Raw genomic sequence first — 13,736 nt, forward strand, 5'->3', positions numbered from 1 at the left:
ATAGGTGGTGTTCATGTGCCACGACCCAAGGAGCTTTGTAAGGGTTTTTACACACACTGAGCAGGCAATTAGAGTTGTAATGATGTGAACTATGCAGCAACAGACGACTTCCACAGTTGTCATGTACTGCCACACTTGAGTTGCCTTCACTGGGCTCCCTGGGATGCTTCAGTGATGCAGTTCTGTCTTTTTTCACCAATATTACACATAATTCCAGCGAAGTTTAAGAGCCCATCTCTGAAATGTGCAGTCCACTCTTTGTTCACAGAAAAAAGAAAGCACAGAGAACTGCTCCCAGGGGAGATTGGTGCCCAGATACTCCTCTGTGCCAAGGAGGAGCAGACCAGTATCCCAAAATAGCAATGCCAAGTCTCCCCTTGCATGTGGCAGGAGTGAAACTGGAGTCTTCCTCTAGTGTACCTGACGGGTGAATGTTTCCTTTTGGCAGGATGGGAAGGTCAAAATCCAGGAAGAAAATGCTAAACTGAAACAGGCACTGAGAGAGGAGAACAGTGTCCTGCCACACAGGTAGGGAAGGAAACAAACCTCATTTCTGCCTCCTTTCTGAAGTCCTGGTTCCCTTTCTCAGATTACTGTGCTGATGGGGAGTTTGGAATAGTCCAACTTCCCTTTCTGAGAAATATTTCCAATCTTGGTTGAGAGCTGCTTTTCCATAGCTCTCAAAGGGAAGGAGGAGGTTCTGCTGTTTGCCATCAGCACTTCCAGATGGGAAAGGCTCCATCTGTCTCTAATTTACCTTTGAATTGGTTTCTGTTGGAATCTGCTGCTTACTAATTTTTCTGACTCAAGAAACTTTGGTAAGCCAAGTCCTGCAAGACCTTGGGGACTCATGTCCAAAGTATTTTTGGTGAGGGAAAGGAGAAGGGTTGGAGGATCAGTGGTGTTTAGAGCTAATAAAGAGAAGCTGTTGGAGAAAAAACTTAAGATTTTTAAGAAGATGGCTGTGTAAAAATGTGGCTCAGATTGCTTGTGTCCAAGCTGAATATTAGAGAAGAGGATTCTCGCTATAGGGTTTCTTTAGTATTTGGTTTTAAATGTTAAAAGCCCCTGGGCACAGCTCTGTGCTGAGGCCTTGGCTTGAGGATGGAACAGCTCTGTGCCCAAGATGCTTTTTAGCCCTGTTTCACCTGGGAATGTTTTAGCAGGTGAGGGTCAGGCTGATGATTTACCTGCAAGGCCTCATGGTGCTTTAGCTGCCTGTTCACAGCATGTGTAGGCATCAAATCTGCAGGCCCAAGTTTAAAGCCAGTTTCAAACTGTATTGGTACCATCTAAACAGTGTTTTCCATGTTCATGCTCCCTCTCCTCGGCTCTCCTGAAGGCATTCTGCAGGTTTTTTGCCTGTTCTTCCCATTTAGGTAGGAGTGCTACTCAAAAATCCATATGGGGGGGAGGGTTTTAAAAACCAGGTGAGGCAATTCCCTGGTAGCCCAGATACTTTATTTAAAAGGTGTGGTGATGGAAGCCCTGTTCCAAGTGACGCTGTTGTTCCCTTGTAGGTCACCAAGCAGCAAGCAGGAAGAACAGGTGAGTGATACTCCATCTTATTTTTGTTCCTGTATATCCAATGAACTAAAATCCATTCCTGATTCCCCCTGGGTGCCTGGCAAAGCACAGCCAGACCCCAGACTGTCACTGGGGTGTTACAACACTTGTGTTGTCCTGTTCACTGGGAATTCCTGCCTGTCAGCTCTTGTTTAAGATGCTTAGTTCCCCCCTTGTTGCTGCAGAGCTCTCTCACTGAGTGTGTTGGTGTTGCCTTGGTGTTCAGGAGCAGCTGTTGGGCCCTGGACACGCTGAGATGTGCCAGCTCTGCCAGGAGGAGAGCAGCCAGAACCGAAGAAAGGTACCTTAGTATTGACATGGCCCACGCCTGGTGACTGCCTTCCCTCTGGTTTTTGTTTTGGAATCACAGATTCCTGCTGGTGACTTGGACAAAGAAATGAGCCCTTGCAGGCCGCTCTGCCCTTAATATAACCTTGTTAAATACTGGTGGCTCCAGGGTTCCCCTCTGCCCTGTTCAGTGGTTTGTTTTTCCTGCCCCTGAGCAGCTTCTTCCCTTTTAGCTCCGTTTTTTCCCTCAGTTGATCTGCCAAGTCCTGAACCTCTCCTTGATTTATGTGCTTTTCCTGCATTCCAGAACATCTGCAAGAACTGTGGGGGCACCTTCTGTGAAGCCTGTTCAGCACACGAGCTGCCCCTCCCATCCAGCATCAACCCTGAGCGTGTCTGCAATCCCTGCCACCAGCAGCTCATCCAGCAGTATTCCAGCAGCCCCTTGTAGGGAATGGGTGGCAGAGGGGTGACAGTGGTTGTAGCTGATGGTGTTTCTGGAGTTGTTCAAGGGGAACGTGAGGACACTTGCTTGTGTGCTTTGGAGGTTGGAGGGAAGCAGCTTCTTGGTGTTTAGAGTCTCTTGTGACTAAAAGAACATTCTGAGCCTTCCCTGTACCAAAATCCAATTGTGTTGCAGAGAACTGCATTGGGAATGTCACATGGAGCAGCCCCAGTGTGTGCTGGAGCAGTCTCAGAGCTCAGGGAGCCCCTGCCCAAACCAGAGCTGGGTTTGCACGTGTAAGTTGGGAAAGTTCTTGCCCTCACATGTGTGGTGTTGGGCATGTGCTGCTGCTGAGCAAAGGCTCCCTGAAAACCAGCTGGAGCACTGGTATTCCTCATGTCTGGCTGCACTTGAAATCCCATTTCCTTTCCCAGCTGTCTTGGACAGTCTGGCTCATGCCTGGGACCCCGGTACACAGTGTGAGCAGGCCAAGTGAGGCACTAGTGAACATGTTCTACCTGCTTTTCCTTGGCTCAGGGCTCTGGCCAAGGGCTTGTTCTGCACAGGGAAACCCCAAACCAAGCTGTGAATGTTCTGTTCCCCCTCTGTGCTTTAGGAGATGGGCCAAATTCCCATCACGCTCTGGTTTAGGGCCACTTGGATCCACCTCTCCCCCTTGCGCACATGGAAACATTGTGGCCATAAACCCGGCATTTCACTTTTTGTTGTATCAAAATAAAATGGGAACACTTTTCACCTTCTACCAGTTGTAATTGCAAACACAGTTCAGAGAGGTTTCATGGTTCATTCTTTGTTGCTGTTCCCTCAAGGAATTTTGTTACTCCAAAGAGCGGTGGTGGCTTCTTTGTGTCACAGGAGTGTTCACTCCTTTTCCCACTGGCACCTCCTGCAGTCTCAGACCACAGAATGTTCCACAGTCCATAGCAAATGGATGCATTGATGTGACAAATGCACTGGGTTTTGTACAGATGTTATTAGGGCTTAGTGGTTAATTCCTTGGAGGGGAATTAACCCTAGTTAATAGTAGTCTTTAGAGTGGCTGGAACTGCAGGAAAAGCTTCTCAGAGCTGAGGTTACTGATGTGGTTGGTGCTGGTTTGTACCAGGAATTATTTCTCCTAGTTCCCTCTAGGCCTTGGTGTGTTCAGCCACCAAACTTACACTCTTTTTTGCTCTTTTCCCCACCTGTGGCAGTTTCCCAGCCCCTTTCCTTGCTGCTATCCCTTAAAGTAGGACAGGACTTGTAAACAGTGTTGAGATACAAGAAGCCTGGAATTCAAGTGAATTCCTGAATTCTCTGAAGGGATGCCACACTGGAGATGGATGGAGAAAACACTGAATTTAGTGTCAGTAGTTTTCTGTACACACTGTATAGGTCCAAACCAGCAAAATTCTTGCATCCAAGCCCAGTGTGACTCATCCCCCAAGGAGAAAGTGAGACCTAGGCAATTTCCCTAGTAGAGGGAGCATTAAACTGGGCACGGAGAATTAAATTCTGTGGAGCAGGGAGGTGGCTGAGACCCCTTCAGAGCACAGCACTGGTGGCTGCCAGCTCCCTCTGTGCTCAGGTACTGTGTGTGATGCCAGCGTGGGCTGACACCTGGACACTGGGGTTGGGAAGGGGGGGGCAGGTTTTCTGATGTTAATTTTGTTCCACACAATAAAGAAAACTTGATCATCCACTTCTGGTGTCCTGAGTGGTCCTTCCATCCCATTCCACTTGGGCTGCAGGTCTGAAAGGATTCAGAGCTACACTGTGCACTTGTGTGAGGACTCAGATCACTCAGCTGCTGTCAGTTGTCAATCCTGGTGTTTATTAATGCACCGTTTGCACCTGGAGCCCAGGACTGCTCCACCCATGGACCATTCCTGCAGTGCAGCTGCTGCTGCTTTTGTAACACTCCCCACAGTCCAGCACATTTATTACATGCTCCTCTTACACAAGGCTAAACTAGATCTTACAGTTTGTCCTCCTTGCTGAGCGCTGACACTTGTACCCGATGTTCACCCTTGTACACAAGGAACGTGTTCACCCGGCCTGATAAAAGGAAGAGGGAAAAATAAAAATCATTCTCTTGCTGCAGCATAGTGCTTTCCTTTCTCCCCCCTGCCCCACTGCATTTTATTCCCAGTTTAAATTCTATTAGAATAGAACAGGTTGGCAGCAGTAAAGTACCACAGACTCCAGGTGGGACATGTCTGGGGGGGCTACAGCGCATGCACAGAGGGTGGCAGATGGTAAATTCCCTCAATGCATGGGACAACAGGCGGGAGGGGCCAGGGAGGCTGCCCAGGATGCAGGTGGGAGGTGGGTGTGCATCCTGAACTTGCCCCAAGGGCATATCCCTGGCCTGGATTACAAACCTGGGACTGAGGGGGAGAGCTGCCCTCCCTGCCTTGGGGAGCAGTGGCCACCACCTCCCACTTTCAGAAGGAAATTAGTGGAAAACATTGTCCAGCATCTTCCATCAAGGTCACATGAAACCCTGCCCCATCCAAAAGGCCCATTACTGTTAACCCACATCAATGGAAAATGTTTAGCTGCATTTCCTCTTCCTTGCCAGGGAATACAACCCCATCAGACCTTTAAATGCTGCTCCTGCACTGTGGGACTGGCACTTGTGGAACCATCCAGGTGGGGTGGGGGGTCCAGGCTGGACACCTGCTCTCGGGTTGAGGGGGTGTTTCCCTTCAGCCACCCCCCACTTTATCCTTTGGGCGGGTTGAAATCCCAGTACCAGAGATCATCAGCCTGAGGCCCACATTGCTAAAAACAGACCAAGAAGGACAGAGACAGATGCACTTACCAAATCTGAGCTCGTGCCACTGTCATTAACAGTTTTCCTTTGCCTTTGGATGCTCATTCAGGGATAATTCAATGGCACTGCACTCTGAAAAACATGTGAGAGGCACTTGTGTGTGTTACATTTTCTTTCTCTTTTTTTTGCTTTTCTCTGCAAAGCCCACGGCACACTGTTAACTTGAAAATCTACATTTCAGGTGATCCCTCTGCACAGGATGTAACAGCAGCTGGACAAGCTGTGCCAAACTACCCGAGGCTTCAAGTCCTGCTGTTGTAGGACCCACCCTCTTTTCCTGACTTACCCATCTGTGACCCCTCCTTCGCCATCGCCGCCACGGCGTCCTCGCGGCTCTCGAAATGCACCTCTGCTTCTCCTGTGGCCTCTCCCTGGGAGTTGTATTCCACCAGGATCCTCGTGGGCCTCAGCGGAGCGAAAAACTGAAAAGAGAAAATCTGGTGAGAAAGAAACAGTAATCCAAGTGATGGGTATTAACACATCCCAGCAAGCCTTAATCCCTTCTTATCCACGGAGGGGAGAGGATCCCTGTTGTGCCCCAGAGGCCTCGGCTGCCCCAGGCACCTGTACCCCACATTCCACCCAAAGCCACACAGCTCTGAGAGCTAACACACACAAATAGATCAACAACATGCAGTTGCTCCAGCTGTAACCATTAGGGGAAGGTTTGCCCTGGGAATGACAGCCACCTCCCATCCGTAGCTTCACTGTAACTCACATTTATTATGTCTTGGGCAGTAGCTTGGGTAGGGAAACCCTTCATGTGGACACAGTGCCGTGCTGGTGATGATGAGGTGTTCCCAGGCTCTAAAACGCTCCTGGAGTTTTCCGTTTCTCCCCTGTACAATCCTGTGGAATGGAAGGAAAAACCACCATTAGTGCTTGCAGTTACCCTGCCATAAAAGCTGTGGACGCGTGGGGTGAAACGAAGGGGCCTTGAAGAACACCCACAACAGGGAGGGACTCACTGTTTTCTTCCTGGGCATTGGAGCCTCTCATGCCTCTCCATCCCCCTTCTTCAGGGAGGGATTCATATTCTCTTCTCATTTTGGAGTAGGTCACCAACTGCTTGTCGTAGGACATGTGCCTTTGCATCTGGTGCTTTCTGCTTACGTACACTTCTATATACCTGGAATGCAAAGGGGAAGAGCACATGGCACACCTGGCTCAGGTGGGTCAGTCAGGTCAGCTCTCGTTCCATCAGGACAAAGGAAAAGCTAACAGTAGATTCAGAATTAATCTCTACTGGAGAGGAGGGAAGTCTGTTAATTAATTCAATTAATTAATTAATTTCTGCCTACAGAGCAGCTGTCTACTTTTGAGGGGGAGGGGACAAACACAATGCATTCTGGGAAAAGGAAGCAAGCTGTAAAAAGCAGGAAGGCAGGGGTGTCCAGGAGAAGAGGTAAGGAGAAATCTCTTGTTATGTGGGGTGGAGAAAAAGAGTTTTATAGATTACTGAAGTCAGAAAACTCAGCAGGGGGAAAGCACTTTTGATTGTTTGGGTTTTCTTTCCTGAGCACAGTTCAGGAGGTTTTAAAAACCTGTGCAGGTGTGGTGCTTAGGGACAGGGTTTAGGGCTGGGCAGTGTTGTGGTTAATGTGTGGACACAATGATCTTAAAGGCCTTTTCAAACCCAAATGACACCTTTATGCTTGGAAAAAACGGTCTGTGCTTTTGCTTGAGAGGAGAGAGGCTCTGGTAAGTGGGTGGCACAGGGCTCAGTGCTCTGGAGTGAAATGGTTAACTTCCCAAGGAAGGAGGGCAGCCCATGGGGATCTGGTAACCAAAGAGGTGGGAGATGGTGTGGTGTTGGGAAGGGACTCAAGCCAGATAACCTGTTCTTTGTCTGGAACAGGGATGAAGGGAAGGGGTCTGGCTGACAAAACTGCCTAAAGCGTGGAGGAACCTGGTGGAAATCTGGAGGGTCACATGTCTGAAGGAGGCAGAGGACCCCTGTGCACTTGGGGCTGGGCAGCCTGTGTCTCTCCAGTGTTCCCCTCTCCGAAGGCTGTCAGCCCTTTTTGCTGGGATGAGAACCTCTTCAGGAACACTAAAAACACCTGGGACTCTTCTCAGAGAGGCCCCGTATTCCCCCAGGCTACGAGGGCTGCAGGTGCCTCTGCTTTCCTTAATGACACTGTGAGTGTGAGAAGAGCTGTTTGTTCCACCAGGCAGGAAGGGAATAAGGTGCTCCATAACATGTTCTTCTACCCTCTGGGACACCAGGGAAGTACCCACCTATTTCCCATATACTCTTTGTGCCGTAACAGGGCTTTAGCTGCCATTTCAGGGGTTGCAAACTGCACAAAAGCTTCTCCTGTTCTTCTGTCTCCCCGATAAATGAAGGCTATGTCTGCTATTTTCAAACCTAGGGATTGGAGGAAAGAAAGAGGCATTGACCTTGGCAGGAACTGGTGCTATAGCTCAGAAAGACTTATTTTTTCCTTATTCTTCTGGTTTTTGACTGCCTAATCAGGCAGTTAAGTAGTTCTGAAACAACTGCTCATGCTGACCTAAGTATCTTCTTTAAATTCTGATTGATTTGCTTCAAGTTAGTTTTCACAGAAGGCTTAATTAAAAAAAAAATTAAATCAACTTGAGGCTTCAAATAACTGTGGAAATAAGTACATGCAAGCTCTAGGGAATAAAGAGGTCCAGAGCACAAATATTCTTGAAATTTTCTCTTATTATTATGGTAGCTTTTCCCCCAGTGAGTTTCAATTTCTGTGCTGTGTATCATCATCCTGGGGAGCCAGGAACCACCTGGATTGCTCTAGCAGTGAGTATGGGACAAAGTCTCCAGTGGCACACATGATCCACCTATCCTGATCGTGCAGCTGTGAACACCCACACTGCATTCACCTGGGCTGTAACTACCACAGAGGCCTTCCTCCTTCTCAGCTTTGCCAAATGTCCAACTGGTAGCAACCCAATGCCAGACCCCAGCATCTGGCTCCCTCTCCTTTTCTTCCCCTGGCCCCAAGAACTGATCCTGGGTTAGACCTGCACAAAGTCAGAGGTACAGGGAGACTCTGCAGCCTGAGTGACTTTCAGAGGAACACCAACTCCTCGTGGTCTTTAAGATTCTCAAGGCTGCACCTGCTTTGCTTTTATCCCTCTGGGGAACAACAAAGCATCAACTTAAGGCAGTAAATGCCTGGCCAGCGAAGAGCACAGAGTTACCTGCGAAGAAATCCGCAATGTCCTCCTCGGTGGAGCTGAAGGGAAGGCCTCGGAGCAGCACCACTCCATCGTTCATGGCTTGGGATTCATCCCGCAGGCTCCGCATCAAGCCCTCCACATCGCTGTCGTGGACTTCAAACACTGCAAGGAACACGGGCAGGGAACGTTCTCCCTCATGGCAGCACTCCGAGGGCATTCCCCTACGGCAGCTTTCCCCCTCTGCAAAGCTCCATTCCGTTTCTTCCCCCACCCCACGCTCTGTGGTCCTGCCCCTTTGCTTTCCCTGCCCAGCCTTGGAAAATCTGGATCAACGATGCCTTGCTGGCTGATCTGCTGCTCAGTTCCCAACCCTGCACCTCTCCACGCCAGCCCACTTTATTATTGCTAACGAAGCTGCTCTTATTCACTTGGAAGTTTTGTTCCAACGTCACTCGTGCTGCTCCAAACCCACCTTTCACGTAGCGTGGGCCCATGTACCTCAGGTGCTTTTCCAGGGCTCTCTGGACGTCTGCTTTGGACTCCAGCTCGATCAAGGCATCCCCCCTGCGCCTCCCATCCCTGTTTAAGAGGAAGTGCACCCCGTTCTCACCGTTCCGAATTCTACAGCCTGGAAATCAAGGAACAGACCACAGAGGAACATACAGAACTACATCAAACACGGGGATCTCTTTATCCTGACTACACCACTCAGAGCTGATCCCATCCCAGCAGTGCAAAACAAAGAGTGGAATACACCTATTCCTAACCTTGAATCTGACTTCAAACCGACTTAATTTAGTCTGGCAGGTTAGTAAGTAATTCAAAAACTTGGATCTGGCCTCTGGAAGGATGTGGCAATGTATTAGAGTATGGAGGGATCAGCCTTGAAGAGGTATGGAAAAGCCTATGAATTAGAAAGCAACACTCAAGTTTAAACCAATCAGTAAAAACACACTGCAGTTTCTTAAAGAGAGGAGTTGAGGGAATAAAGCCAACCACAATGGTCTGTAAAGGCATCACTTTGAATTGGATTGCCTTCACTATGGGAAGGCAAAGACTTGTACAATTAAAGAAGGGAAGAACTTGTACAATTAAACATAAAATGCCATAAGGGTGAGCTTCTAGTCGTTGTCTGGCAGGTTGGAAATTGAATACTTGCTTTATATGTGCCAATTGTGGATATTTTTGCGGCAGTAATAAGCCCTCATCTTTCTCTGGCTAACGATCTCTAAATTTTCTTTCTGCTAGGTAATCACGAGCTACGGTTTCAGAGGCAGCAGAGAGGACAGTCAGCCAGGAAAACGAACAGCCATACTATCAAAGAAGGTAAGCACATCTTCCTCGGTGCACGAGAAGGGGAATCCTTGTGCCCTGACGAGGTAGACACTGTCACTCTCTGCCTTGGGCGAGCCGGGCTCCTGCTCTGAGAGGCGACCTTCCTGGGACGGAGCATCGGTGACCTGGCGCCGAGACACGAGAAAGCCCCCTGCGTTAAGCGGCGGAAGGCCGCGGGTTCCCGCGGGGGCAGGTGGCCGCTGTTCCCGCGGGCCGTACCTGGCTGTAGGTGCGGAGGAGGGCGCGGAGCGGCCCCGGGCGGGCGGCGGCGGGGCCGGGGCGGGCGGGCGGCGGGCGCAGCGCGGGCGGCAGCGGCAGCGCCGGGAGCCGGCCCAGCAGCAGCGCGGACAGACCGCGACGGGCGGCGGCGGCCACGGCCATGCCGGGGAATCGCGGCTCCGCCTCCGCGACCTCCCTTCCCGGCAGGCGCCGCACGGGAACCGCGCGGGGAGCGCTTCCAGGTCACCCGCGGCCCTGGGGACGCTTTCCGCTGCACCATCCCTGTCCAGCCTGGGCTTGGGCACTGCCAGGGGTGGGGCAGCCACAGCTTCTCTGGGCAGCCTGTGCCAGGGCCTCACCAACCTCACAGGGAAGGATTTCTTCCCCGTATCCCATCTAATCCTGCTGTCAGTGTGAAGCCGTTCCCCCTTGTCCTGTCACTCCAGGCCCTTGTAAATAGTCTCTCTCCATCTTTCTGGTAGCTGCTTCAGGCACTGGAAGGCCACAGTTGGGTCACCCCAAAGCTTTCTCTTCTCCAGGCTGAACAATCCCAACTCTCTCAGCCTTTCCTCACAGCAGAGCTGCTCCATCCCTCTCATCATCTTGGTGCCTCCTCTGGACTCGCTCCAACAGCTCCATGTCCTTCCTGTGTTGGTGCCCCAGAGCTGGACGCAGCATTCCAGGGGAGGTCTCACCAGGGCACAGCAGAGGGGCAGAATCCCCCCCTCCCCTGCTGCCCACGGTGTGGGATGAGCCAAGGACATGGTTGGTTTTCCAGGCTGCCAGGGCATGGCCAGCCTCTCACCCACCAGCACCTCCATTTAGAGTTTCTGTCATCAATAGCACTTTCTTTTTTTTTTTTTTAATGAAACCATTCATAAAGGAGAAAAAAAAACAAACCACAGTCTACTTGCAATATAAAGTTTTAAGTCAGGCTTCAGCATGACAAGGCTTTTACACCCCTTCCCTGGAGAGTTATTGTCTGAGAGAGCTGATTTTCTCCCCCTCACTCCCTTCCCTGCTTGACAGTCTTAAGAGGCCAGCACTGGCTGAACCTGTTGGCAAGAAACATTCCCCTTCCAGGTGATCTGGGAAAACAGTCCTGCTGTTGTTGCTGCATCTAAGAGAGATAAGGGGAAAAGAACAGGCACCAGCTTCTTGTACATGCACACGTGGTGAAGGTAGGTCGTGCTGAACCCAGAGGAAAAAAAATTAGCATGAAGCCAAATGAGCAGGAAGAGAAAATGCAAGCCAAAAACCCAGACCCCAAAAGTGGAGGAACACAAGGAGGCTCCACAGTCTCAAATCCAAGATATTTAGTCAGGCATCAGAGTAGTTGTTAAAGACAGGGGCTGTGCCAGCCTGGCACGTGAAGCCCAGTGTCAGGAAGATGGTGAGAGCTATGACAGCCAAGCTATTCCTCTTTTTTTCTGACATCCTGCAGTTTTAGCCTTAGGATCAGCAAGTAAGAGTTAGCCATTGCAAGCTATCAAACTCAAAATACAATCTTGGTTTTTTCACCACAGATCTTTCATCTTGCTGTGCTGCCAACACATTCTTTTGTCAGAAGCCTTGAATGTTTCTTATCACCCTTTCGAAAATGTGAACAGGCTACTTCATGTCACCTCCTTGTTGCTGGCTTCTGCTTTTGTAAACTACTTCTTGTAACAAACTTTCACATGACAGACTATAACCCTGATAACAGCACAGCCTCTTGACACCAGCACTCTCAGCCCTTCTGAATTTTCAAGGTAAATCACGCATTATGCACATTTTCAAAGGAATGTTGACCTTGGTGCTCAAGTGGTTCACATTCCAATTTTTCGTAGCCTACTTGTCAGGTTTCTCTTCAAAACCTCCTGTAAATAATCAAGCAAACATTATAGGAGAAAAAAAATTAAGGTAACTATAGGAATGCATCTTGAGCACTTATCAGTATCTAGACTGGCTGTCATGCTTTCAGTTTAATTGAATAAGCAGATCCCTGAATCTTAGGGACCAAGGGAACATTATGTGCATTCCTCTCTTGTGACTCAAGCAGGGTGCAAGGAAGAGTCTCTTGAAGGGATGCAGATCTTCCACCCATTTTACCTTTGATTTATTTGCTTCCCAAGTACAGGAAAAAATACTCACTGATGCTTGTCTGGCAGCTGGTCAGGTTTGTGCAAGCTAGCTTTAGAGAGCATCGTGTTGTTGGGCATCTGTTGGCACTGAAGTTGCCCAGGAATCTCAGAGCTTCCTTAGTTACGTGAGGAATCAAAGCTTCTGCACCTATGATAGGAAAAGAAAAGTCATCCTAGGACAAGAGAATTTGCATTTACTCACTTGACAGAACTGGTGCTGAAGTCTACTTAGGAGAGGGAGTCTGCCTCTGTAAAAATAGAAAATCTCAGGAGATGACTCCATACTGCTGTGGACCGAGAGGTTCAATTTATCTGCCTTGGGAGATGCCTTTTTGATGCTTCTTCAATTATGTTAAACAGGTTGTTTTTGAGAATAATTAATAATTAATACCAGCTATCCTTTAGCCTGATCAGAGAGAAAATTAAAATCTTCTGAGGTGATACTAAAACAGGTGCTTATCTTATATTGGGAAACACTCCTTATCCCTCTGTGTAATTTATCGTTGAGGAAAAACTGACCTTAAGTTCTGTTGTGGTATTTTCCAAAATTATTCATATTTATTTATGGACTGTATTATTTGCATTTCAAAACAAAATATTGTTTCCTTTTTTCCCCCATCCCATTAAGTTTTGCGATCTTAATTTCTGAGCTTCTTTCAGCTGGAACGTTCCGTGTTAACCCGGCTGCGCCGAAAAGCTGGAAACTTCAGCTCAGGACCGAAGCACTTTGTCAGCTGGAGGGCCCTTCCAGAGGAATTCTCTAAGCTGTGCAGCACGAGGGATAAACCGAAATGACAGACGTGGGGCCAGGGGAGCGCTGGCTGTGCCTTTCCCGGAGCGGTGGAGTGGTTGGACTCTTGCGTAAGTGCTGCCGGCCCCTCGGGTTGTCTGAAGGGAGCCCTTCATGTGACCCTCAGCCATCCCAAACTAACGTGAGGCATAAAACCTACTCGTTACGTAACCGTTTTCTCCCAGCCAAGTGTTTCCTGCTGCAGTAAACAAACGTTTTTTTAATTTTAACTTGCCGCTAGAATAAAACGTTCCGTGGGCAGGAGGAAGCGCACGGGTGGGAGCGGGGAACGCGGGTTATTCGTGTCCCGACGTGAATGTGCCAGAAAGATCAGTGCTGTATTTTTGTTTGATTAACGTGGCTGATTTAGTCTGACAGTGTCTGTTAAAAAGTGCCCCAAGACCCATTTCGTGCTTCTGCTAATACAGCCAAAAGGAAAATTGCAAGCATCGCGAAATGCTCTTTAATTACACCTTTGCTGCCTGGTGAAACACTGGATTTTAAAGGTGTCCTGAAAACAGTAGTGTAATTTTAATTTACTTAGAAATGCACTGACCCAGCATTCTGACTTGGTCTGAAGGACAGAGCCAGAAAGTAGAAAATGCAGTTTCAGCGTTTAAAAACGTGAGAGAAGCAGATGACTGTCAGTGTGGCCACGTAAGGCACCCCTGATGTGCCATATAACCTTACTGTTTTGTGGGATTGTAGGCTATTTTGATGTAGGGAATTTGCCTGATAAATCTCAAAGTCATAAGGTTTTCCTCTGGCCTACCTGCAGCAGTGTGAGGTTTTTGGGGTTGCTGAATCCCCTTGGGGCAGGAGGGAATCTCAGGGGGTTGTGTAGCCTGTCCTGTGTTCTCTCCAAAATCTGACTTCTTATTGACATAAACAGAGGCAGATTTTTGTGTGAAATTACACCCTGGGATTGTAATTTCTGCCATGAAAAGCACTGGGATGTGATTAAAT

The 13,736-nt window shown here is 49.0% G+C and overlaps 2 protein-coding genes across 9 annotated transcripts in view; one reads left to right on the forward strand and one right to left on the reverse strand.

The window, feature by feature from the left end:
* RUFY3 (RUN and FYVE domain containing 3) overlaps nt 1-4,001 on the forward strand; it is a 32,405-nt gene extending 28,404 nt beyond the window's left edge. For all 7 annotated transcript variants that reach the window (XM_064653742.1, XM_064653741.1, XM_064653735.1 and 4 more), the window contains 4 exons: nt 449-528; nt 1,521-1,548; nt 1,793-1,867; nt 2,162-4,001. In XM_064653742.1, coding sequence (XP_064509812.1) covers nt 449-528; nt 1,521-1,548; nt 1,793-1,867; nt 2,162-2,305 — 327 coding nt within the window. In that variant the 3' untranslated portion in view covers nt 2,306-4,001. The remainder of the gene's footprint in view (nt 1-448; nt 529-1,520; nt 1,549-1,792; nt 1,868-2,161) is intronic.
* Nucleotides 4,002-4,112: 111 nt separating this feature from the next.
* Nucleotides 4,113-13,730, reverse strand: GRSF1 (G-rich RNA sequence binding factor 1). 2 transcript variants are annotated; one of them, XM_064653758.1, is made up of 10 exons: nt 13,543-13,730; nt 11,991-12,128; nt 8,776-8,931; nt 8,325-8,465; nt 7,380-7,509; nt 6,107-6,267; nt 5,857-5,987; nt 5,425-5,560; nt 5,127-5,210; nt 4,113-4,357 (listed from the first exon to the last, which is right to left on the reverse strand). In XM_064653758.1, the coding sequence occupies exons 1-9, from the start codon at nt 13,709-13,711 to the stop codon at nt 5,152-5,154; spliced, it is 1,221 nt and encodes a 406-aa protein (XP_064509828.1). In that variant the 5' UTR covers nt 13,712-13,730; the 3' UTR covers nt 4,113-4,357; nt 5,127-5,151. The 2 variants fall into 2 exon arrangements, with proteins under 2 accessions (XP_064509828.1, XP_064509827.1); XM_064653757.1 differs by lacking the exons at nt 11,991-12,128; nt 13,543-13,730 and adding exons at nt 9,619-9,763; nt 9,858-10,034.
* Nucleotides 13,731-13,736: the final 6 nt, after the last annotated feature.

The sequence above is a fragment of the Pseudopipra pipra genome, chromosome 4 (genome assembly GCF_036250125.1).
Source record: "Pseudopipra pipra isolate bDixPip1 chromosome 4, bDixPip1.hap1, whole genome shotgun sequence".
Classification (NCBI taxonomy): Eukaryota; Metazoa; Chordata; class Aves; order Passeriformes; family Pipridae; genus Pseudopipra; species Pseudopipra pipra.